Below are 24,439 nucleotides of genomic sequence, written 5' to 3' on the forward strand. Positions count from 1 at the left end.
ACCCTAAACTCCCAAACCTTAAACCCCAACTCCCAAACCTTAAAACCCTAAAACCTAACCCTAAAACCCTAAACCCTAAACCCAAACCTCAAAACCCTAAACCCTTAACCTAAACCTCAAAACCCTTAACCCAAACCCCCAAACCCTAAACCCTAACCCCCAAACCCTAAACCCTAATCCCTAAACCTTGAATCCCAAACCCTAAACCCTAAACGCTAACCCCCAAATACTAACGCCCTAAACACTAACCCAAACCCAAACCCAAACCCTAAACCGTAAACCCCTAATCCCTAACCCCAAACCCTCATCCCCAAACCCCCAAACTCTTTTTTAATTCAAATTAATTTAACTTAATTCACAATCATAAGAAGTTTAAACTTTGACAAAGTAAATTCTTATTAGTTTGAAAACACAAAATTTGAAATATAAATAAATTCAATTTAACTTAAAGTTTATGAAAAAATAAAGTAAAATTAAGAAAATAAGACTTAAAATTTTGAAATCACAAAATTTGAAATATGAATAAATTCAATTTAACTTAAAGTTTATGAAAAAATAACGTAAAATAAAGAAAATAAGACTTAAAATTAAAATTTTAATATTTGCCTAGAAGAATACATTAATTCTCCCTAAAAATAAATAAATTAAAGTAATAATAACGAATGTAAGTTAAACTACTTTTAAAATTTTAATTTAAAATGTAATAAAATTCAAATTATACTTTCTATATTCCAAAACAAAATGCATTATATTTTAAATTAAACTAATAAATTGAAAATGAAAGTGAAACTGATTTTAAATTCAAAAACAAAGAAAAATTTAAAATTCAAGTTTCCACAAGTTTTCCTTTTTGCATACATTTGTCTTTTCACACTTTTCAAGTTTCCACGCATTTGTCTTTTTAAACACAAGGTTGTCTTTTATCACAATTTTCAAGTTTTCACACGTTTATCTTTTCAAACACAAGGATTCATAGTTTAAAAAAAGGCGGGAAATTTGAAATTCTAGTTTCCACACGTTTCTCTTTTCAAACACCAAGGTTTATAGTTTTGTTTGTTTAAGTTTCGACTAAATCACACACCAATCTCCTCTAATATGCCTCATTGATCCTAGCTCCCAAATTCTTCCATCAAAACATCTCTCCTTTATCTCTTCTTGATCGTTGCCCACTCATTTTTCCTCCTCATTGGTAAGATTTTCTATCTCGATCGTACTTTCTCTTGTGCCCTTCCTCTTTAAATTTTCATCAAACACCAAGGTTTATAGTTTTGTTTGTTTAAGTTTCGACTAAATCACACACCAATCTCCTCTAATATGCCTCATTGATTGTAGCTCCCAAATTCTTCCATCAAAACATCTCCTTTATCTCTTCTTGATCGTCGTCCACTCATTTCTCCTCTTCATTGGTAAGATTTTCTATCTCGATCGTACTTTCTCTTGTGTCCTCCCTCTCTAAATTTTCATCTCTCATCCATCTCTCTCACTCTTCTCTCTCTCTCTTTCCTCTCCGCTCTAGTCTATGTTTCCTCTCATCTTAGTCTACTCTCTCCCCTCCTCTTCATTTCCCCTCTCTCTCTCTCTCCCACTCTCTCCTCACCTTTTCTCTCTCTCTCACTTGCGCTCCCCACTCTCTCTCTCACTTGCCGCGGCCCCCCCTCTCTCTCTCCCCTCCCCTCCCCTCCCTCTCCCCCCCCATCCCTCTCCCTCCCTCTCTCCGCTGCCGCGGCAGTGACCTCTCCCCCTTTCTCTCTCTGCCCCCCCTCTCTCTTGTCGCCCCCCCTTCTCTCTCTCCACCCCCCTCCTCTCTCACCACCATGAAAGCGGCTCCCCCTCTCTCTCCCCTCCCCTCCCCTCCCTCCCCCCCTCTCTCTCCCTCCCCCTCTCTCTCACTGCCGCGCCCCCCCTTCTCTCTCTCCCCCCCTCCTCTCGTTGTCGCGGCAGCGGCCCCCCCTCTCTCTCTCCCTCTCCCTCTCTCTCGCTGCCACGCCCCCCTTCTCTCTCCCCCCCCTCCTCTCTCGCTCTCGCGGCAGTGGCCCCCCCTCCCTCTCCCCCCCTCTCTCCGTTGCCACGGTAGTGGCCTCCCCCCCTTTCTCTCTCTCCCCCCTCTCTCTCGCTGCCCCCCCTTCTCTCTCTCCCCCCCTCCTCTCTCACTACCGTGGCAGTGGCCCCCCCTCTCTCTCTCCCTCCCCCTCTCTCTCGCTGCCGCAGCCCCTCCCCCTTCTCTCCCCCCCTCCTCTCTTGCTGCCGTGGCAGCGACCCCCCCTCTCTCTCTCCCCTCCCCCTGCCCTCCCTCTCCCCTCCTCTCTCCGCTACCGTGATAGCGGCCTTCCCCCCCTCTCTCTCTCCCCCCTCTCTCTTTCGGTGCCGCACCCCCCCTTCTCTCTCTCCCCCCCTCCTCTCTCGCTGTCGCATCAATGTAATCAAACTTGGCCGCAATTGCCTCAATACACAAAATCTGGCATCTGCACATCTCGGTGTCTTCTAATGCTGATCACATGTCGTTGCACATTGCAAGACTAGTTGCATTTATTCTCATCAGTGGATGTGTTTGCGATTGTAATTTTGCACAACGGCCCCCCCTCTCTCTCTCTCCCTCCCCCTCTCTCTCGCTATCATGCACCCCCCCTCTCCCTCTCTCTCGCTGCCGCGGTAGCGGCCTCCCCCCCTCTCTCTCTCTCCTCCCCCCTTTCTCTCTCTCTCCCCCTCCTCTCTCTCGCTACCCCCCTTCTCTCTCTCCCCCCTCTCCTCCTCTCTCGCTGCCGTGGCAGTGGCCCCCCCTCTCTCTCTCTCTCCCTCCTCCTCTCTCTCGCTGCCGCGCCCCCCCTTCTCTCTCTCCCCCATCCTCTCTCGCTGCCGTGGCAGCGGCCCCCCCGCCTCTCTCCCTCCCTCTCCCCCCCTCTCCCCCCCTCTCTCCACTGCCGCGGCAGCGGCCTCCCACCCCTCTCTCTCTCCCCCCCCTCTCTCTCGCGCTGCCGCGGGCAACGGCTTCCCCGCTCTCTCCCCTCTCTTCCCCCCCCTTCTCTCCCCCCCCCTTCTCTCCCCCCCCCTTTTCTCTCCCCTCTCTTTCCCCCCCCTTCTCTCCTCTCTCTCCCTCTCTCTTTCTCTCTCTCTCTTTTGCTGCCGAGGCAGCAAGACTCTCTCTCTTATAATCTCTCTCTAAAAGACTTTCCTTCACTTTTCTCTCTCTATAATAAAATTTCAAAGAATATAAATTTTAAAAAAAGTACCTAGAAAAAAGTTGAGATCAATGCTTGTTCTTGCTTTTGCTCTTCCTCCTCTTTTTGCTTCTCCTCTTGCTCTTCCTTGTTGAAATGAGAGAAACAATGAGAGAAGGAGAGTATATATAAGAAAAACTAGGGTTTTAAGTGCTTCTCTCTCATTGGTCCTTCTAGAACATTATCTCCTCTCCCATTGGCCTCTCTATTAGATTATCTTCTCTCTCTCTCCCACCCACTCCCATCCTCCCACCCCACCTCCCCCATTCCCACTCCCATGCCAACGCCCATTCTTTCACCTTCCCCATTCCCACTCCCTCTCCCACTCCCATCCTCCCACCCCACCCCTTCCACTCCCATCCTCACCCCACCCCCACCTCCCCCATTCCCACTCCCACTCCCACTCCGATTCTCCCACCCACTCCCATCCTCCCACCTCCACCTCTCACTCCCACTCCCATCCTCCCACCCCCACCCCTCCCCCCCCCATTCCCACTCCCACTCCCATTCTCCCACCCTTATCCTCCCACCTCACCCCTCCCACTCCTATCCTCCCACTCCCTCTCCCACTCCTACTCCCATTTTCCCACCCCCCCACCTCCCCCATTCCCACTCCCTCTCCCACTCCCACTCCCATTTTCCCACCCCCCCACCTCCCCCATTCCCACTCCCTCCCCCATCCTCCCACCCCACCCCTCCCACTTCCACCCCCACCTCCCCCATTCCCACTTCCATCCTCCCACCTCACCCCTCCCACTTCCACCCCCACCTCCCCCATTCCCACTCCCTCTCCCACTCCCATCCTCCCACTCCCACTCCCCACCCCTCCCACTCCCACTCCCATCCTCCCACCCTCACCCCACCCCCACCTCCCCCATTCCCACTCCCTCTCCCACTCCCACTCTCATTCTCCCACCCCCACCCCCACCTCCCCCATTCCCACTCCCTCTCCCACTCCCACTCCCATACTCCCACCCCCACCCCCATCGCCCCCATTCCCACTCCCTCTCCCACTCTCCCTTTGTCCCACTACCACTCTCCCACACTCCCTTTCTCCAATGATATTACTGAAAACACTCATAGGATTTAAGGTTTAGGATTTCGTGGTTTGGGTTTAGGATTTGGGGTTTGGTGAGTTAGGGTTTAGGTTTAGGGTTTGTGAGTTAGGAATTAGGGTTTGTGAGATAGGGTTAGGGTTTAGGGTTTGTGAGTTAGGATTTAGGGTTTGGTGGTTTGGATTTAGGGTTTGGGGGGTAGGGTTTAGGGTTTAGGGTTTAAGGTTTGGGAGATAGGGTTTAGGGTTCAAGGTTTGAGGGTTAGGGTTTAGGGTTCAAGGTTTGGGGGTTAGGGTTTAGAGTTTAGTGGTTTGGGTTTAGGGGGTAGGGTTTAGGGTTTAGGGTTTGGGGGTTAGGGTTTAGTATTTAGGGTTTAGGGTTTGGGGGTTAAGGTTTAGGGTTTAGAGTTTAGGGGTTAGGGTTTAGGGTTTGGGAGTTAGGGTCTAAGGTCTAGGGTTTAGGGTTTGGGGTTTAGGGTTTAGGGTTTAGGGTTTAGGGTTTAGGGTTTGGGGGTTAGGGTTTAGGGTTTGGGGGATAGGGTTTAGGGTTTAGGGTTTGGGGGTAGCGTTAAGGGTTTAGGGTTTAGGAGTTAGGGTTTAGGGTTTGGGTTTAGGGTTTGGGGGTTAGGGTTTAGGGTTTGGGGGTTAGGGTTTAGGGTTTAGGGTTTCGTGGTTAGGGTTTAGGGTTTAGGGTTTGGGAGCTAGGGTTTAGGGTTTAGGGTTGTTATTGGTTAGGGTTGAGGGTTGAGGGTTAAGGGTTTAGGGTTGTTTTGGTTTATGGTTTAGGAATTAGGGTTTAGGGTTGTTATTGGTTTACGGTTGTTATTGGTTAGTGTCTAATTAAATTTTCAAACAAGTTCTAGATTTTTAAATCATTAATAAAGTAGATTATTGAGAAGAGACTAATGTTCTTTATAATGGTTGTTACAGCTTGTTTGCAAAGGAAACTCACAAAGGAGATGGCTACAAAATTTATTCCAGGGATGGAGGTGATTTTATGTTGCAAAAGAGAAGTAGTTGCATTTGCTATAATCCATGAAAGTGATCCAAATTCTATTTGTCACTTTAGAAGACTTGGCGAACATAAGGTGGCGGTTATCGTATTAAGGATTCTTAGTGCACATGTTGAGCTAAAGCATAAGTGTGGGGATATGGAAATCCTTGGAGATGTTATGCCCTATAATACTTCCAACAAAGCATTTATTGCATGGGACAGAGATGAGACTTATCCAACACATTTCATCAGGAATACAAAGTGCATATCTTTGGATTTTAGAGTGGGAGATATTTTACAAATGTTATCATTTTCAAATAAGTATGTAGCAAAAGGTCAAGTCTTGGGATTTGAACAAGTGGAACACTGGACATTTGCGCAGATGAGAATTTAAAAAGTTACTGATGATGGTATGGATGATAACTCAATGTCATTGGATGGTCCCTACTATGAGGTAGGTAAGGATTTGAGATGGAGCATGCAATTTTTAAAGATTGGAAAGACTCGGCATGTGGTTTTTAATGATAAACATAATGTATACTACAACATCAAAGAATTGAAAGAATATGCCAATGTACCAAGCTCTATTCCTTCAGAGATGGATGATTCCAATGCACTCAACTATAGCACTGACATCTTATCAGAAGTTGATGATTTCATTGGTACCAAGAAAGAAAAATATTTCACAAGTGATGCATTATCCGGGGTGGATGAGTTCATGCACATTGAGAACTTGGGCAAAGATGTCAAAAGTGTTATATTTTCAAGCATGGATGGCTTCATGGATACTGATAAAGTTCTTGGAGTCAAAGCAGGTAACTATGGAATTATGGAAATCATGCACGATAGTATAATGAGTGATGTTCTCTCTGAAGTAGAGGAGTTTCAAGACTATGGAGTTATGAAATCCATAGAAAATGCATCAATGAGCGATGTTCTCTCAGGAATAGATGAGTTTGAAGATCATTCTGGACACTCTATCACCACTGACTATGGAGTTATGAAATCCATAGAAAGTGCATCAATGAGTGATGTTCTCTCAGGATTAGATGAGTTTGAAGATCATTTGGGACACTCTAATGCCATTGTGACAAGTGGTTCTACGATGGTATCAAAAGTAGGGATGAGATCAACAAAGGACTATTCAGTGTTTGACTTTTATTGTGAACTTGTAAATGTTACAAATGGTTTGACGAATGTATCAAAAGCAAGAATGACATCAACAAAGGAATATTCAGTATTTGACTGTCAGAGTGATAAGATCAAGGATGCAACATCTCATGAAAACAACGTAACAAATAAATCTTACAAGGAGAACTACACAAATCCAAATAAGAATGTATAGAAGGTCCCGAAATGGACATACAGATGCATGAAAAGACAATGAGTGCAGGCAAATCCAAAAAAGCAACCAAAGAGAATAAGATTAATGAATGAAGATGTTATGCTAAAAGCAATGCGATCTACATGCTATAAGCGTACATGTATGTGATCCATTAACTTACATGACATCAAGGGTTGTAGACCAAGTCTTTGGGTTAAAGATAAGTTTTTTTTTTTTAGAGATGCTTTGGGTTTATGTAATGTACAAGCTCTTGTTGAGCTTGAGGGGGAGATTGTAGATGCATAGCCATGTGCATGCATGTGAGTAGATAGATGTGGATAATGAGGCTTGCTATACTTCTTTTACAAAATGGTGTGAAGATTCTTCAGGACTCTTTTGTGTAGTGTGGAGAGAAGAGTTGATGTATTGAGTTGCGAATGAAGAAGAAGGTTAATGGGCATCTAGTCTTCTTTGCAATGTGATTCTCTCCCTTTGTCTCTACAACTAGGACATGCTAATTACATAGGATGGGGGTGTATGAGAGACATGTAAACATGAGGTATGCATGCCACATGGGGAGACATCTACAACCTGGCCTATCACAAGGTCTATCATGTGGACAGCTTCTAGGTTGACATATGGGCAACTTAGTATGGAGATTGTAGCAACAAGACAAGATGTCATGTGGGCAACATAGGCTGCAACAAGAGTGCATAGATTATTGGAATATTTGCAATAGGAGTAGCAGAGGATATTGCCGCATAGGTGGAGCAAAAGAACCAAGGTAGGTGGCATAAGATTGGCCGAGGCTAGGGCATATGGGATCCTACACAAGGCCTGGAAAAGTTTGGTTGTGGGGCTTCTAAAGCCCATCCTAGGTCAGTCATATGGGTTGTTTGTGGCATCAAAAGTCTCCATAGTAATTGGCCAATTCACATACTCCTTGTCTCCAGGTCTCTCAGATTTATAGAACAGTGGGTCTATGAGAATAGGCCTAGTCAGCCAGTAGAGTGGACATACTGAGGTCTCCTCCCTCTACGTCCATTGTCACAAATAGTTGGAGTGGAAAAAAAGGTCTACAATTCAAGGGGATGGATAGGCAAGGTAATGATCCAGGTGAGATCAAATTGTTGGGAACCAAAGGTGAAGGTAACATCAAAACCAATCTCAAGGGGGGTCACTCATCTTATGTAACCCTATCACAAGAGTTCAAAAGAAGGATATTTTTAATTTCCAAAATTTACAAAATTTAACTTACATAAGGGAGTATTTAAATTGATTTTAGGAAAAAATTACAGATTTGTATAGAAAAGGGGTACATATTATTAATGAAAAATCTACGGATAAGGGATTTTACAAATAAGCCTTGAACATTGTTATGGATAAATTTGTCTAAGGGAAAAAGGCATAGATATGAGTGTGTGTTTGTATGTGTGGCAATAGTATAATAAAATATGGTGTGCATAGGGCCCAGGGTTGAGGTGGCAAGGCATGACCATGTGCCACCCTTCCACGTAAGAGGACCCATAAGGTGTGATGTACATAATCCATTGTAGTAATATTATAAAATGTAAGGTGGCATGGCTCCTCCATGTGCCACCCCTCCACCTAGGCTGCATTTAGTGAGATATGGCCCAAAGTCCATGGGAGCAGTAATATAAAATAGGTGGAGATGGATATTATATTGGGTTATTCCCTCCATATAGGATAGGCCCATGTGGGGGAGGTATGGAAGGTCCAAGAATGCAAGTTAAATAATGGGGAAAGTAGGATGAGGTGGCAAGATTCCTTGTGCCAACCCTCCACTTATCCTCCTAGAGGTTTGAACGTATTATAAAATTGGGGAGAGACCAAGGGAGTATCATAGACTTGAGATATGGGGCTTGATTTATGTGGAAAAATGAGGCAAAGGGTTATCGCACACAATTGAGAGTGCGTAACCGCCTAGCCCACATGGGAGACTTTTCCACACACACCATGCATGTGGGAGGATGCATTTATTGGGAGAGACCCCCTCTTTTGGCTATAAAACGAGGGGGCTATTCCTTGATGGGACACGCTCATTCTTGTAAAGCCACCTAGCTAGTACTTTGATATTTCCCCCTCATCCTTTCTTTCAAATAAAGCGTGGTCCTCTTCCCTTGATGTCTCCATCTTTACATTCCTCCTCCACCCATGTACATACTCCTCTTTTCCCTCTCCCTCTCCCCTTGTGCCATAGTCTCCCTCTTCTTTCCCTCCCCTCTTAATCCCTTTTTTCCCACCCATGTTAACGCTCCTCCCCTCACGTTCCCTATTCCTCTATGGCCCTCGAGCATGGCCATACCTATCCTCTAGACTCTTGTCTTGACTTCTTTTCCAGTTAAAAGAAATGGTGTGGCTGCTGGGATTGAAATCTCCACTGCTAGTGGTGTAAAATCTGTTACTCCTACGACTAGGTGTGGCTCTGTAGTCTTTTTCGTGTGTAGTTCTCTACTTTTTACACCTCCACACTGTGTGCCTTCACTGTCTCTACGGCTGCAAAACCTCCTTGCTTCTACACTTCCAGTCTGCCTGCTTTTTGCTTGCAATTCCTACATGTATTCTGGCTGGCGAATCTTCTGTTTCTACCGGTTGCATCTGCAGAACTGCAACATCTGTGCTCCTGTGCGTGCATTCGCGCGTCCACTGTGTACACTTGCATGCATCACGGACAAATTGCAATGGTTTTCTAGGCTCTTGCGTCTTCTGGTCGCGGACAGTTTTTCTATAAAAGTGTAATAGACCCCGCGCCCCCCCTATCTCTTCTCTTCTTCTCTTTCTCTTCTCCTTCTCCTCTCCTCTCCTCTCTTTTTATTAAAGAGTAGGATTTGAACCCAAGACCCCCTTCACAAAAGGGAGACTTATCATTGGGCCAACAAGTTGGAAGTGATGAAAATGTAATGATTTTTGCTTATATATTGAAATCTCGGGAACTGTAACTCTCTAACCGTGGGGAGTTTACTCTTGCTGTAAAAAGCAAAAGTACTTCGTTTCATGTGCTCTATTCACATCTCCTACTAGATTGCCAATTTGAAACTTTTCCAAGTCCACTTCACGGACACATGCCACATGAGGAGGGTGGATATTTATGTCACTTCTCGACGAGTTTAAGGATTTGGTGCCTGGTCCTCCACTCATTACGGCTACCAATTGGCGAGATCTCTTTCTTGACCTTCATGTCGACCTTCAACGGCTGATTGTCAAGTGCATTGTTCAAGGAGATGACAGGTGGGATGATACACCGTGGTTGATTCAAGGTGAACTATTGATATGCTGGGAGAACTTTGATTTTAATTCTACTCATTGTGCGGTGATCGAGCTACTTGCTGCTTCGGAGGTAATTAAAAGGATGTCCTTCTTCGAAGGGTGGGATGCTCCCCAAGCTTGGGGGGAGATTTGGCGCATCTGCTTGTTAATTCCTGTGGATAAGCTCGTCTTGAATGGTTTATTCTCAATCTCACTACAATGATTCCTAGGCCTCGGCTATGGTTGGTAATGTTTCAACCAAGAAATCCATTTATACCTAATCAACCTTTTGTGCCTCATTTTGAGCTTCAAGTTGTAATTCTTTTTGGTCTAAAGATAAACTATCAACAAAGGATTGCAAGTTTATTTGGTGCTGAACGTCTTGCTCAAGTGTTGAATTCTCCCCACCCTCTCCTTCTACCTATCTTGGACTACCGAGAAACTCGGGATGTCTTAGTCTTGGTGTGATGTTATCTTGAATCCTTCAATTTGATGGAGCTTACAAACCTTCGACCAAGGCTGCTGGCGTGGGTGTGAAGCTCACTTCACCGGGTGGTGAGGAGTATTGTTATAGCAAGTCTGCACCTGCAAGTACTTGCAACCAAGCTGAGTATTCGGCACTCATTTTTGGGCTACAAAAGGCACAAGATCATCGCATCAAGCAACTTGAGGTGCAAGGAGATTCTCAACTAGTGTGTGAACAAGTTAGTGGAAGGTGGAAGGTGCAGAGCAAAGGCTTGGTTCTATGACATCAACAAGCATTGGAACTGTGCCAACAATTTGAAGAGGTAAAAATTTAGCATATCCCTCGAGCTCAAAATATAGTTGCTGATTTCTTGGCACGTGAATCTTGTACTTTAATCATGCATGATGCGAGTGGAAGCACCACCCCAACAAAGCTGCAAGCCACAAGAAGGGTGATCATTTGTAAGGAATGCAAAGGTTGTGGTCATCATGAAACTAAGTGTTGGGCATATTTGATACGAGTTTACTGACTCCGACTCCGAAAGATCATCAGAAAGATCCTCAACGACATTGCTCAAAAGAAGGATGCTAGACTGCACACCCCTTGAAGAAATAGCATGGCGACTACAAGAACTGGAAGAAGCTGAATGTGATGTGCAAGCTCTCCAACTGCTGACATTTGTCATGGCATTCTTGTTTGCCTTGATGAACAACCTCATGCAATGCCACGTCTCTAACCCTCACTTGTAAAGATGGCTGCGATATCATGAGGGTTGGTCCTTTTAAGATTGTCTATGAGCTATTCTATGCTGAAAATTCTTCCTGGGTAGTATTTCGCAATACACCAGGCACACCCCACCCTGCCTATGTGTGCTTTGTGGATGTATCTTCACTTGATTTTCAGTTCAAGCTACCTCTTTCCATTGTTTTCCCATAGATAAGCCTCATTTTGTCTCTCTCTTTTCCATTTTCCAAGCATGGCTGACATTCCCGTGTTTTGTCGACGGGTGGAAGAAAATCCAAATGAGTATCTTGTGGCCTTCAAGAGCCATTGTGTTTCTCTCAACTTTCTTACTGAAGACAGATGGCTGTTGGTTCTTCCCACATTTCTAGAGGGTTTGGCTCAAGTGTGGTATGAGAAGTAGGCCGAAGACGTTCGCCAAAGCTGGCCAAGGTTGACAGCAGCGATGATTGAGTATTTCGGCAAAGAAGAGGAGCCAGAGAATGTGTACCTACAGGTGGCAAACTTGAAGAAGTCAGAAGGTGAGACGGCGCATCGATATGTGGATCAAGTGGCCGTGCTCCTAGACCGTTTAATTGCCACGCAAGAGGACAATGCCGGATTTCGAGCTGGAATGACTCAGCACATGTTGGGCTACCTTGTAGTAGGAGCAAGTGACGAATTCCGCCTCAAGCTTAAATGGGAGAATCAAAAAACTATGGTGCTAGCACATGAGATTGCTCAAAAGTTTGATATAGTTTAGTCTATGACCCCACTTTAAAGAAGACGATTGTCCCTTTGCAACCCCCTCAATTCTTGCAACAACAACCTGGGGGGTCTAACTCAAGGGCATACCCCCACCCCTCATCAGGGATGTATCCACCGCCTCTACCTCAAATGTATGGTCCTCCCTTAAATGCTTACCCTCAACAAGGTGTATATTCTCACCCTCCGCCTCGAAGATGTCCCCAGCCTTGCCCACGAGCCCCCCTCCTTTCTACTCCCTTGGCCCCTCCAGCTAAAGAGGCCCCCCCTCCAACAGAACCTGGAGTCAATGACCTAGCCAAGGCCTTGAATGATCTTTGGCTTGAGATGGTGGGCATCAGAAATCAAGCCAACCGCCCTCCAAGAGACCGTGCTAATGTTGTATGCTACGAGTGCCACGAGAAGGGTCATTATTGCACAGAATGTCCCAATATTTCAAGGGTGAATCTTCTAAGTGAATCAGGCATTGAGGATTCTGACGTAGAGATTCTTGATCTTGGGAAAAGAAGTCGTACCACCTTGGACCCCTCTCCAAACCGTGGACCGGGCCGCCCAGGAAGAAGGTGTCCTTCTCAGAGCCCTCAGATGCTGAGATGGCAGACCCACCAACAGAGAAGACTAAAAGATCTCGTAGGAGTACGTGGTTGTCCTCAGATTTTCCCATCAACTCAGGGAAAGAGGACTATTCGGTCGTTCAGGACCTTGCTTATCGGCCTTTGAGCATCACGCTCCCTCAACTAATAGCATTAAGCCGTAAGGTGAGACATGAGCTGCAGCAAGGGCTCTCAACAAGGAGGAGCAAGAAAAAGGGAAAGGTATGAGAGGTATCTTCTATCTTTAAAGAAATTGATCAGCACCCACATACAGTAGATGTCATCATAGATAATTGTGGTGTCAAAAATGTGTGTATTGATGGGGGAGCTGCATGTAATATCATGGTGCCCCGAATCATGAAGAAATTGAATTTGAAATGCACAAGGCGTTCCTCCACTCCAAGAAGGTAGAAGCCATCCTCAAGATCTCCCCACCAATAACCAAACGTCAGGTACACTCATTTGTCAATCTAGCAAGATACTATCGCCGCTTCATTGATCAATGTGCTGCTTTGACACGACCCATGACTATGCTATTAAAAGATGGGGTTGATTTCTCTTGGGATGAGGATTGTGATCACGGGTTTGCACAAATCAAGAATGCTCTGGCTTCAAAACCCATTCTACGCAATCCAAATTGGTCAAAGACTTTCTATATCAATCTTGGGTTTGGTGAGCACACTCTAGTAGGTATTCTTCTCCAGCAAGGGGAGGATCGGTTCATGTATCCCGTTCGATTTGCTTCTCGACAATTGCTCGACATTGAGCGACGCTATTCAAAGGCTGACAAGCATGCCTTGTCTTTGGTGTTCTGCATTGAGAAATTTAGGCATTATGTGGCTGGAAAGTCCTTCATTATACTCACTAGCACTGGTCTTGCAAAGCAGGTTCTTCAATCACCAAATCCCATGGGCCGGTTGGCCAAATGGTTGGCAGTTTTACAAGATTATGATTTTTCTTTCAAAATTGTAAAAGGGGGTTGTTCCAACTTTAAGAATGCTTTGATTGATTTAGAGGAGTGCCTTGATGTAACCCTTGTAGCAGCCATAGAAGTTGGGGATCCGTGGTATGGTGGAATCTATAGGTTTCTGACTGCTTTCTCCTTTCCTCCAGAAAGTACTAGCTATGAGAGAAAGAAGATCCACAGAGATAGTAGGCGCTATACCCTCTTTGATGGGGTGTTGTACCGTCAAGGCATGGATGGGGTACTAAGACGGGCCATTTATGCAGATGAAGTTCCTAAGGTATTGAAGCATTGTCGTGATGGATTTTGTGGAGGCCACTATGCCAGTGACTATACAGCTAAGAAGATTTTACATGTTGGATACTATTGGCCGACCTTGTTCAAGGATGTCACTTTGTATTGCAAAACCTGTGAGCCATGCCAATTCTTTGGTAGGAAGGATTTGCATCCTGGGCAACATCACCCAGTGATGTCCATCCATCTGTTTCAGAAGTGGGGAATAGATTTTGTCGGGCCCTTGCCCATGACTGCCCGCAAAAAGAAGTATCTTTTGGTAGCCACTCAGTATGTCACTAAGTGGGCTGAAGCTATCACCCTCCCCATTGCAAATGGTAAGGCAGTTTCAAATTTCATATTTGAACGTATTTGCACAAGGTTTGGGACACCCATGGAAATAGTCTCTGACCATGGGAGTCCATTCTTAAATGAAGCAGTGGAATTACTCATGGATCGCATGGGTATTGATCATCACACTTCTAGCATCTATTATCCAGCATCCATGAGTCAAACGGAGCGGACCAATGGCCTCCTTTGTAAAACCATGGGAAAAATGGCCGCAGGGAACAGGAGCCAATGGGATCAGAAGGTCACTAAAGCCGTGTGGGCTTACAATATCACTCATAAAACGTCTATAGGTTACACTCCTTTTGAGTTGGTATATGATACAAAGGTAGTTTTACCACTAGAGATAGAGATTCCGGCCTTGAGATTGGCACAAGAACAAAGGATGACAGAAGATGAACATGTAGCAGATTGGTACAACTTGAGAAGTTAGATGAAACCCGATGCCTTGCACTACACCAAACAAAAGGCCCACTTAGATGCTAAGATTCGCAAGGGATGGGAAAGACACTTTGCTGAGGGAGATGTTGTGCTATGCTTTGATAACAGTGGACCACCAAATGGATAAGAAGTTCCTTCCATTGTGGACCGGTCCATACAAAGTTAAAAGGAGGGGGCTATTCGTTGATGGGACACGCTCATTCTTGTAAAGCCACCTAGCTAGTACTTTGATATTTCCCCCTCACCCTTTCTTTCAAATAAAGCATGGTCCTCTTTCCTTGATGTCTCCATCTCTACATTCCTCCTCCACCCATGTACATACTCCTTTTTTCCCTCTCCCTCTCCCCTCATGCCATAGTCTCCCTCTTCTTTCCCTCCCCTCTTAATCCCTTTTTCCCCACCCATGTTAACACTCCTCCCCTCACGTTCCCTATTCCTCTATGGCCCTCGAGCGTTGCCATACCTATCCTCTACCCTCTTGTCTTGATTTCTTTTTCGGCTAACAATGCATGTGATATAGAGAGTTTATACATAGTGACCCCCTCGAGAAACAAATCCCAAGAGAAGACTAATGAGGTTTTTGAGGATGATATGTTCTGATAGGGAGACCATGAAAAGAAAAGAATTACTACTATGATAAGCTTGGACAATGTATTGATAATTTCCAAAAGAAAAAGTCCTATCAAATGAAAAGGATATTCCAAGGAGGCCGAGCTTGGTAATAAAAAAGAATTTGTCATTGTTGAAGAGTTGTAGTTACCCAGAGTAGCCCTGAGATAAAATATGTCAACCAAGAGGTGATAATACTCATGTCCAATCTTGAGCAATGGTTGGAAGATCCAGGTTCTTTTTTGAAGGTAGACAGCACAGGTTGCTTAGAGGATGTTGAGAATGAGGATGCGTGTATGATAGGGGATGAGGATGGAAATGGCCACTCAGAGGTGGATTTGAGTTTTACTAGAGCATTGGATTTGAGATTTAGAAAACTGATGATGGGAAGTGCTTCGAAAAGGTATTTGGCTTGTTTTTACAGTAAGAATGAAGACCAAAGGTACACAATATTGTTGTGTGTTTATGTTGAATACAATAGCATGCTTGGAACGCAGTGTTTGTTAGGATGGAGGGTGAAAATCTTCCAAGTGGACACGAGGAGTTTTCTTGGCAGAGACACTTGGAGCGTTTCGCTAGTTAGTGGACATAGTTGGTTTACACAGTCTATGGTTTTGACGGTGATAGCTAAAGTTGACATTAAAGACTTGATGTTGAATAGTGTTGGCTACTTGGTTGAAGAGTTTGTGTCAGAGACTACAAAACCTTGTGATGTGAGACCCATATGTAGGGGCAATAGTATGAGTAAAGGGCATGTTGCACATTGCATAGAGGAGTTATCTCACATGTGAGCAAACATATGGAAGCATGTACACACTCCTATAAAAGGGAGGTTCTTTTGAAGTAATACCAATCAAGCACTTTACACTCACTCAAGATTATTTTTATGAGTCCAAGCTAATCTAGTATCTTAAAACTAATTAACTTGCGTTACATGGCAAGATCACGCTCTTCATCATGTTTGTGCATAGGTTCCCAATAGGTTCCATCCACCATAGACTAGTTAGAACACTTCATAGATCCTGAGGCACTCATTTTTAGTCATGGTGTCAGAGCTTAGGTCTAGCTCTCTTATTCTAGTTCTAGCGTGTTAGCAATTACTTAGTAGTAGGAGATTATATTAGATTGTAGTTTGTTGGATCTTCCATTGAGCTACATGTGTGTTGGCTTAGTCTTCTTGAAACAACTGAGTGCAGCTTTTGCTTTCATGAAGATGTTACTTTGTATGGTTTTGAGTAGAAGGCATTATTCATTCTTTTGAGAGAGATTATTCTTCTAATATCAAGAGATCTATATTGAGGAAAAAAGAAGTCTCCATTGTTTAAGAGAGAGAGAGATAAAGAGCCTCCTATCTCCTATTTTGGAGAGATTGTGCGTTCTTGTGATCTATTCTAGAGAGAGCATATATCATGTTCCAGCATGTTTAGAGGTGGAGAGACTTAGAGAAACCTATCCTAGAATCTAAGCCTACAATAAGCACAAGCAAGGTGGCCAATAGATGAAACAAGAGAGCAAAAGACAGTAACAACAGACTCTACAAAGTAGATGTGGTCGACCAATTAGCAACCTATACTGCCTTAATGACTATATAGAGGCATATCACTCTGAGGATCAATCAGCGAGCAAATGAAATCTATCAACGACAAAAACCCATAGTGGTAGCGACCGGAAGCAACGGCGCATCTGCAACAACCAAGGTATACTTGAGCAAAGCAGTTCAGCGCAAATGAAAGTGTTCAATAGCAGAGAGCAATTAGCAATGCAGCAATGGTGCTAGCAAGGCAAAGAAGCAAGTGCCAGTCGGTGACAAACGACTCAGAACCACAAGCAATCCAACGGATTGACTTGTTTACAGCTCTACTGAAGAAATGCAAACTTAGCGATGGACTCCATCCAGCGGACTACACTGCAAGTAAAAACACAGGTGATTTCAATCGAGCAGCACGGAAGCATCTAATGGCAAAATAATGTACAAGCTTACAACAACAACGGCTCAATGACAACAAAGCTACAGAGGACTCCTCATCATGAAGTAAAGAGAGACATGCTGGATGCAACGCACACTACGGCTAGCAAAGCTTCAAAACAGAGAATTCAAGAGCTTGAAACATCCGTAAACATCTGTCACGTGGTAGGTCATTCATCCCAGTCAAAGCACTGCCATGTAGCATAGTCAGTGCCCAATTATCTCTTCATCATAGGCACAATTTTCACACAGCATGTGAATGTACATGGCCACATGATCAAAGTGTCATAGAGCCGTTCTTGATCAAAACTTTGTCAAGTCATAACTTTCAATCTAGGAAGAATTTGCCTATGATCCAAAAACCATTGTATGCAATAAACGAGTCAATTTTAAACCATTATACATAATAAAAGCTACCAATATTGAAAGAATAAATTGGTAAGACCTTTGCAACAAAGGTCAAAATGAAGCATGAAGGCACAAATCACTATCAAGTATAATAGCATGTGAGCACAAAACATGGCATCCACACATAGAGCATTAAAAGCACCTGAAGAACAAAGCATCATCCATCAAGCTACATCAAGAAAAGAGGAGAATGCCATTGATAGAATGTACTAAAAAGCAACCTTATCACCTTTTGCCCATGTTTTGTAAAGGTCAACAATGACCTTTGTTTCTAGGTGTCCAACCTAACCACCTAAGAGTAGCTATGTAAGCACCCTTGATCATGTTGTAATACTGTGACATGAAGTTGGGGGTAAATAAACTACATGCACTTCTTAGCTTTCCACTCCTTTTGAACTCAATGATAAGGATCCTTTTACTTGACGAGAGGAATATAACTTTAAATTGATATGTAATAAGAAATCATACCATCCATTCAAAACGCCAATGAGGTGCTAGGCTTTACACTGATATAAATTTCATCGGAAACAAAGAAGCACTTGGAGAATTCTAGACGACTTACAAGAAGGGGTCAAAGCTATTGACATGAAACTACAGCCACACACATCATCCTATAAATTCCTCTTTCGACGAGGTGTGGCTCTCCTCCTTCCTCTTGGCATGTAACCATGCCCTCTCTGAGCAAACTCATTCCTATCCATAGTGTTTTGATGGGCATATGAAAACACTATGGATAGGAATGAGTTTGCTCAAAGAGGGCATGGTTACATGGTGCACTGCTACTAGATATCTTTTTGGGAAGATTTTGGAGTCGCTCTGTTGTTAAGCTACCAGCTGATTGCAATTGAGGATTGAAGACAAAAGATTTATATCGTATAAGTTCTTTTTGGAAGGTTGAAGATTTTGGAGTCGCTCTGTTGTTAAGCTGCCAGCTGATTGCCTTCACTTATACCGTATAAGTCCTCTTTTGGAACGTCGACGCTCACTTATCTTTTGTCTTCAATCCTCAATTGATTGCCTTCACTTATACCGTATAAGTCCTCTTTTGGAACGTCGACGCTCACTTATCTTTTGTCTTCAATCCTCAATTGCAATCAGCTGGCAGCTTAACAACAGAGTGACTCCAAAATCTTCCCAAAAAGGCCTCAGAGAGATCCATGGTCACTAACAAGAGCTCTACTGCTCTCTCTGCTTCCATGCGCTCTAGAAAACTAATTCTAAACGACATACATGTCTGGTGAATCATCCAGGGATTGCAACACAGGTAACACCCATTAGCAAGTATTCAGCTTCTTCTGGGCACACTTTGCAATGCTACACGCTGATATGATTGCCTTCGAGCTTGAGAGCTCGCTCCTTGCTCTAAATCCAACAGAGAGTACTTATGTGGCAGAAAAGCACACTCCTCGTAAGTAGTTCACTAATGCATTGATCACTCCATCTTTTCACAACCAAGCTCCTTGGCTCTGATACCAAATGTACAAAGGGAGAGAATCACATTGAAAGGAAGACTAGATGCCCATTAACCTTCTTGTTCATTCAAAATACCAAACTCAATACATCAACTCTTCTCTCCACTCTATACAAGAAAGTCCTGAAGACTCTTCAAGCCACTTCTTTAAAGAAGTCTAGTCATCCTCATTATCCACATCTATCTATTGCATCTACACCAGTGCTCTCCTCATTTGGAGGCTTACGAGTGGGACAATGAGCCCTCTACTATAACAACCCAACCCTTGATGCTTGTCACCCCGTCACATTCATTACTAGTGATCGATTTTGGATTTCTTGTTGAGAAGGGGGACATGATCACCTGCAGGATAAAATCAGTAAACTCCATCACCTATAGCTAGCTATTATGGCATGCCCTCCGATGTCAACCTGGGACTGTCACTTTGTAAACAAGTAAACTAGCATGTTTGTTAATAGAAGAGGATTTTCCATCTAAGGGACTTGCCGGTCATAAATGAGGGGATAAAAAATTTACTTATCAAATGTAATTTGTTTCTGTGCATGTATAGAGGCAACTTGTAAATTCAAAAATATGGCCATGTATATGTATGGAAGGGGAATAATGAATTAGCTTTAAAAATATGCAATTTTAAATATGGGGGTATTTTAGATGCATGCCTACTCTCACATGTGCTTATGGGTTAACTAAAGTGGCCACCCTGTCATCAGCATCTAATTGTTTTTACATGCACAGACATCCACAACCAGATGTAATATGGCCACGTATATGTATGGAACGGGGATAATGAATTAGCTTTAAAAATAAGCAATTTTAAATATGGGGGTATTTTAGATGCATGCCTACTCTCACATGTGCTTATGGGTTAACTAAAGTGGCCACCCTGTCATCAGCATCTAATTGTTTTTACATGCACAGACATCCACAACCAGATGCAAATTATGCATCCAATTGCTCTTACATGCACAGATATCCACAATCCTGATGCAAATGCATAAGTCGTCAAAGCTGCAACTCTATGTGAGGGAATATGTCTCTTTTTGAAGGGATATGCCTCCACATTTGAGTTCTGTCTCTCTGATAGGACACTTTGCATTCAGATTGCAAACTTACGGACTCATAAGAGTGTGCCCTCCTCATTTACCAGAGCAATCTCACAAGTGTGTACCTGTTCATGCACACAGCTCTCTATTTGAGTTCCTGGATGGCAAGAACACATTTCGAATGCTCACTATCTCTAGCTCTTGCATTTTCATTTTGCCTGTAATGACTACTAGTTGTTGGTGTATTTGTTTTTCTTCCTTGAGTCTGGCAAATAAAACCTGTACAAAAATTAGAGTATACTATTTCCTGTCTCCCACACGATCGCCAGCTGTATTTAAGATTTGAATTTCTGCCGTCCATGATTCAGGCCTTTAGCAGTCAGATTCCCAACCTCGGGCAAGAGAAACTAAAGCATGCATCCAACTTGGGCATCCAAATATGTAAAAGATAGAAAGAACATGAGTTTTACGAAAGCTATCAATGCCTTTTTATAGCTTTGTTACAGGTGAACCAGCAGGATGAGGAGTAGCCTCTCATTGAAGCCATAAAGCTCGTATGCTTTCTCTAATCATTCAACCACAACTCATCAAGCACACAAGGTCCCTCTTTTCTTCCTCATCAGCATAGGGCATGTAAAACTGGTCATCAGCCCAAAAGGGAAAGTTTGCTTAGCACACCTTTAACATCAATCAAGCTGCACATCTCTGTTCTTCAACTCCTGATCCATTAATCAGTAAATGACGACTCCATCATCCAACCGTGCCAGCTACAGCATAGAGGTTTGACAGCATCACATAAGATGCAGCATCATGTGAATCTGCCTTGAACAGATTATCTGCAGCACGTACTCCTCTTCCCACATCATCCTGGCTTTTGCAAGCACCTAGAAGAGTTGTCCATGACACAGCAGTTGCGTGAAATGGCATGCTTTTAATAATTTCCTCTGCCTCGTCCAATCGACCAGCCCTCCCAAGTAAATCAACTATGCAGTTATAATGCTTTAGAGCAGGTGAGATGCCATGCTCTTGCTTCATCAAAATGAAGAAACGATAACCCTCATCCACCAGGCCAGCATGACAACAAGCTGAAAGAATGGTCAGGAAGGTCACCTTGTTTGGTACGAATCCTGCCCTCTTCATCTGGTCAAAGAGTAGGAGAGCAGTCTTGCCCTGACCATGCTGGGCACATGCTGCAATCATGGCAGTCCATGAAACTCTATCCTTCTCCTTCATTTGGTCAAATACATGCTGTGCCTCCTCAAGGCTGCCACATTTGTTGTACATATTAACAAGGGCAGTTCCCACCACAAGGTCTGACCCAAAACCACTGCCTGTGATGTAGGCATGCATCCGCTTGCCTTCCATGAAATCTACCCAGGTGCTACATGCAGAAAGAATGCTCACAAATGTAACATTGTTTGGCATCATTCCTTCCTGCTGCATTTGGTTGAACAGTTGGATGGCATCCTTGGTCTGCTCACCCTCGGCATATGCTGCAATCATGGCATTCCATGAGAATACGTCCTGTTCTGACATTGCAACAAATATCTTCCATGCTTCATCTACACAGTTACACTTGCCATACATGTTAACAAGGGTGTTTCGCAGCTTTAGATCCAGCCTGAATTGGCAGCCCACAATGCAAGCATGCATCTGTTTGCCTTCTTGCGGACTGGTTGAGCTGGCGCTCACAGATAGGGTATTGAGAAAAGTGACCTTATCAGGCATTATTGCTTCCCCCTGCATTTGGTGAAAGAGGGCTAGGGCTCTTGTGCCCTGATCATGTAGAGCATATGCTTCGATCGCCACATTCCAAGTGACAACATCCCGTTCACACATTGTCTCAAATAGCATCGAAGCATCTTCCCAGCTGCCTGCCTTTCCATACATGCTGATTAAGGCAGTCTTCACAACAATATTTGAGTTTAACCCACTCCCAACGATGCGAGCATGCAACTTCTTTCCTTCAACCAGGGCTGCACGCCCAACACATGCCGATACAATGCTAATAAAAGTTACTTTATCTGGCATCACTGCCTCCCACTGCATTTGTTCAAAAAGACAAAGAACATCCTTCCCCTGGCCGAATTGCGCACTCACAGCCATCATGGCATTCCATGAGACCGCATCCCGGCCAGTCATGTCATCAAATATGCTTCGAGCACCTTCTAAGCTTCCACACTTCCCGTACATGCTGAGAAGGGCAGTTCCCACGACAATGTCTGCACCAAATCTAGTCCCCACGATGCGGGCATGCAGCTGCTTGCCTTGGGCGAGGGCTGCTTGGCTTTTACATGCACAAAGAACATTGACGAAGGTATCCTTGTCCGGCATAACGCTGTGCTGCTGCATTTGTTCCCAGAGATCAACAGCCTTCTTCGCCTGTCCATGCTGAACATGTGCCCTTATCATAGAATTCCAGGCAGCTGCATGCAGTTCGGGCAATTCTGCACGAGCATTACCGAGAGGCAAGCTCAAGCCCGTGTCATGGCCGTTGAAGGAGGTGCATATGTTTCCATAAAAAAGCCAGAGTGAAGGAGGGTGCAATCTATCCAGGGTCGTTTTCCAGGCTTGCCGTTCCAGATGGGTTGCAAGATTTTGAAAAGAGCTTAGAAGGGGAAATACCAGTCTTCCGGGGAGCCTCCAGGACATCGAGGTTCGCTGTTCCTACATGGATTACAAGACAAAACATTGCTGCAGCCTTTCAAGTAGATCCAGTTTTTGTGTTCTTTGTTGTGCATTGCTACGAGCTATGACACAAAGTACGTCCCCCTCCTCCTTTTTGGGTCTAACACTCTAAGCGTTAGACCCAACATTGACATTTTTGAGTTCATTTTTGTCAAGTTGACCATTTTTAATTTTGTCTTAGCCCTTGTTTCGGGCTTTCTACTCTCTTGTTAGGTTGTGGTTGTTTAAGGCTTTGTCAGAGTCCTCTAGCGGAGAGTCCTCTAGCGGAGATCCTACGTGCTTTTGTTTTCTATTGGGTATTTCTCTCTAGAGATGGTAGCTCTCTTTGCCTCTTAGTACTACCCTTTGATCAAGTTGGCCATCCTAATAGGTGGTTAGTGATAGGATTAGTGGTAGTTTAAGTCATTGTATTGAGTTTCAAGTTTAGGTTTTTGTCTCTTTGTGAGGGTTTTAAGCGACTTTGTCACTTTGTGTGGATTAAGTTATTGCCTTACATAAGGTGTAGTGAATTATTTTGTTGTGTAACACCACCTTTATTAAAAGCATGTAATATTATTTAAATGAGGGTCTATTGCCAAAATGGCCATGTTCCCACTGATTTTTTCTTTTTTGGAGAAACTTACCCTATATATTAGAAGGGGGGGGTTAGCCCCTAGTAAAAGGATATGTTACAAAACTTGGTCCAAAAGGGGACTAGAGCCCAAAACCTACGCTGCGTATAGAGACCCACTCCCATCCTATTGCCAAATAGCTATCCACACTCCTAGCACCAAGTCCTCCCTTTCTAGGATCCTACTAAGGTCCCAAAGGAAATAATTTGGTTGCCGCAATGATAATGGCACCCTGAAGCCGATTTGGACCTAATGATGGAAGCTTGACTTGTTCCTTACCTCCCAAATCCCCAACACGGGCATCAGCTCTCAAGTAAGGCCAACTGGCCTCAAGTGTGGATGGCAACTTCCTTGTTTCACCCGAAAGGGTAACATCTAGTTCGACCCTATTACAAATTTCCCCATCATGCTTGTAGATCTAATCGTCGCAGCCTCCAACTTTCACTGCACCTCTCTCACAATCGGACACCTCCAAAAAAGATGACGAAGGTCCTCCAAGGCTTTTCCACATAGAGCATAACTCGGGTTGATCTGCAACCTTCTTCCTAGTTTAATTATGACTTGAAGCCATTGATTTATTATCTTCTACAGTAGAAACTTCACCTTGCCAACACCACAACCTCTCCACACTGTAAGGTTTTATAGCTTGTATATCTCGATATGCATGCAATACTTGATCCAAGCATTTACACAGTGAAAGCTCAAGACAAGGCAATTATTTCAGATTATCAAAAGCACCACAAACTATAGAAGAGATAGTTGAAAAATTCCAAGATGTGCTTGATATAAAAGACTTGTCGACCAGAGGCTCATCCCTACGGGGCTTGTTGCCTTGTACAATGGACTTTGACTCTACTACGGACCCTAACACAACTGTGTGATGACACTCACATAGATAAAGAGCCTCTAGGACCTGGACAAAGAGGAGGAGCCAAGACGTGCTCATATGAACTTATGCTGACGACAAGCTGTTGCCGCCTTAAGAGCTACCCTAGTTATTACTAGAAACCTCCACACCGCCATGTCTCCTTCATGCACTGGTAAGCTATGTAGATCAACCAATCACCTGCAAGATTGCCACCTTAGTAATGCTTGCTGGAGTCACCCTAATTACCATGCAAGTGCTAGGTGCCACTCTTATCAATGCCAAGGATCCATGAACCACGCCATTAAACCAATCAACAAGCTCACAAGTCGACTTGGACTTCCAACACGTCCA

The 24,439-nt window shown here is 44.1% G+C and overlaps 1 protein-coding gene across 1 annotated transcript; it reads right to left on the bottom strand.

Annotated features, from left to right (window-relative positions):
* Nucleotides 1–20,671: 20,671 nt before the first annotated feature.
* LOC147894925 (pentatricopeptide repeat-containing protein At5g39350-like) lies at nucleotides 20,672–22,573 on the bottom strand. Its single transcript, XM_087384252.1, has one exon. The coding sequence runs from the start codon at nucleotides 22,571–22,573 to the stop codon at nucleotides 20,672–20,674; it is 1,902 nt and encodes a 633-aa protein (XP_087240378.1).
* Between the last annotated feature and the right edge of the window lie 1,866 nt (nucleotides 22,574–24,439).

This window comes from Dipteris shenzhenensis, chromosome 13 (assembly GCF_047967505.1).
Source record: "Dipteris shenzhenensis isolate YYH24624 ecotype China chromosome 13, Dip_SZ_1.0, whole genome shotgun sequence".
Classification (NCBI taxonomy): Eukaryota; Viridiplantae; Streptophyta; class Polypodiopsida; order Gleicheniales; family Dipteridaceae; genus Dipteris; species Dipteris shenzhenensis.

Excerpts from the sequence above, each read along its gene's own strand:
- LOC147894925 (XM_087384252.1), bottom strand. The coding sequence starts at position 22,573 with ATGTCCTGGAGGCTCCCCGGAAGACTGGTATTTCCCCTTCTAAGCTCT.